The following is a 952-nucleotide window of genomic DNA, read 5'->3' as shown; positions in this document are numbered from 1 at the left end:
GAGGCCTAATAATTCATCAGGTGTTTCCAACATGCCCGCACTGTTCCCAGTGCTTCACTGCACCCACTCCTGTAGTTGTCACTGCAACCCCAGGAAGTGGGAACTGTCATCACCCCATTTTATAGACGAGGACATGGAGGCTGAGGAGGGTAATTTGGCCAAAGTCAGACTAGTTCATTGCTTGCTTTTTTTTTTTGTTTTTTGTTTGGAGACAGTCTCACTCTGTGGCTCAGGCTGGAGTGCAGTGACGTGATCTCAGGTCACTGCAGTCTCTGCCTCCTGGGTTCAAGCAATTCTCCTGCCTCAGCCTCCCGAGTAGCTGGGATTACAGGCACGTCCCACCACACCCGGCCAATTTTTGTATTTTTAGTAGAGATGAGGTTTCACTGTGTTTGACAGGCTGGTCTCAAACTCATGATCTAAGGTGACCCACCCACCTCAACCTCCCAGAGTGCTGGGATTACAGGCGTGAGCCACCGCGCCCAGTGGCAATCAAATGAACTCTTACATGATTAATGCCATCCTATCCCCTCTGTCATTCCCAGGCGGCCCCTATCAGATTGAGGTCCACATCGCAGCCACCGGCACACTCCCCAACGGCACCCTGTACGCAGCCAGGGGCTCCCGGGTGGACTTCAGTTGCAACAGCAGCTCCAGGCCACCACCCACGGTTGAATGGTGGTTCCAGGCCCTGAATTCCAGCAGTGAGTCCTTCGGCCACAATCTGACAGTCAACTCTTTCTCACTGTTACTGATGTCGCCAAACCTCCAAGGGAACTACACCTGTTTGGCCTTGAATCTGCTCAGCAAGAGACATCGAAAGGTGACCACCGAGCTCCTGGTCTACTGTGCGTAAGCAGCACTGCTCTGCCCTACTTCTTCCCCTTAACCCTTTATGAACTTACGAACTGCATGTTTGTGCCTCTCTCATTTGTCTTTTTTTTTTTTTTTT

General features: G+C 51.5%; 1 protein-coding gene across 1 annotated transcript in view; it reads left to right on the top strand.

The window, feature by feature from the left end:
- The window catches only part of VSIG10 (V-set and immunoglobulin domain containing 10), a 59,480-nt gene that overhangs the window by 33,207 nt on the left and 25,321 nt on the right, over nucleotides 1-952 (top strand). Inside the window, exon 3 of the mRNA XM_011928739.1 lies at nucleotides 546-848. Coding sequence (XP_011784129.1) covers nucleotides 546-848 — 303 coding nt within the window. The remainder of the gene's footprint in view (nucleotides 1-545; nucleotides 849-952) is intronic.

This window comes from Colobus angolensis, unplaced genomic scaffold, assembly GCF_000951035.1.
Source record: "Colobus angolensis palliatus isolate OR3802 unplaced genomic scaffold, Cang.pa_1.0 Scaffold79, whole genome shotgun sequence".
Taxonomy (NCBI): domain Eukaryota; kingdom Metazoa; phylum Chordata; class Mammalia; order Primates; family Cercopithecidae; genus Colobus; species Colobus angolensis.
This window is presented reverse-complemented; position numbering and strand designations above follow the sequence as displayed.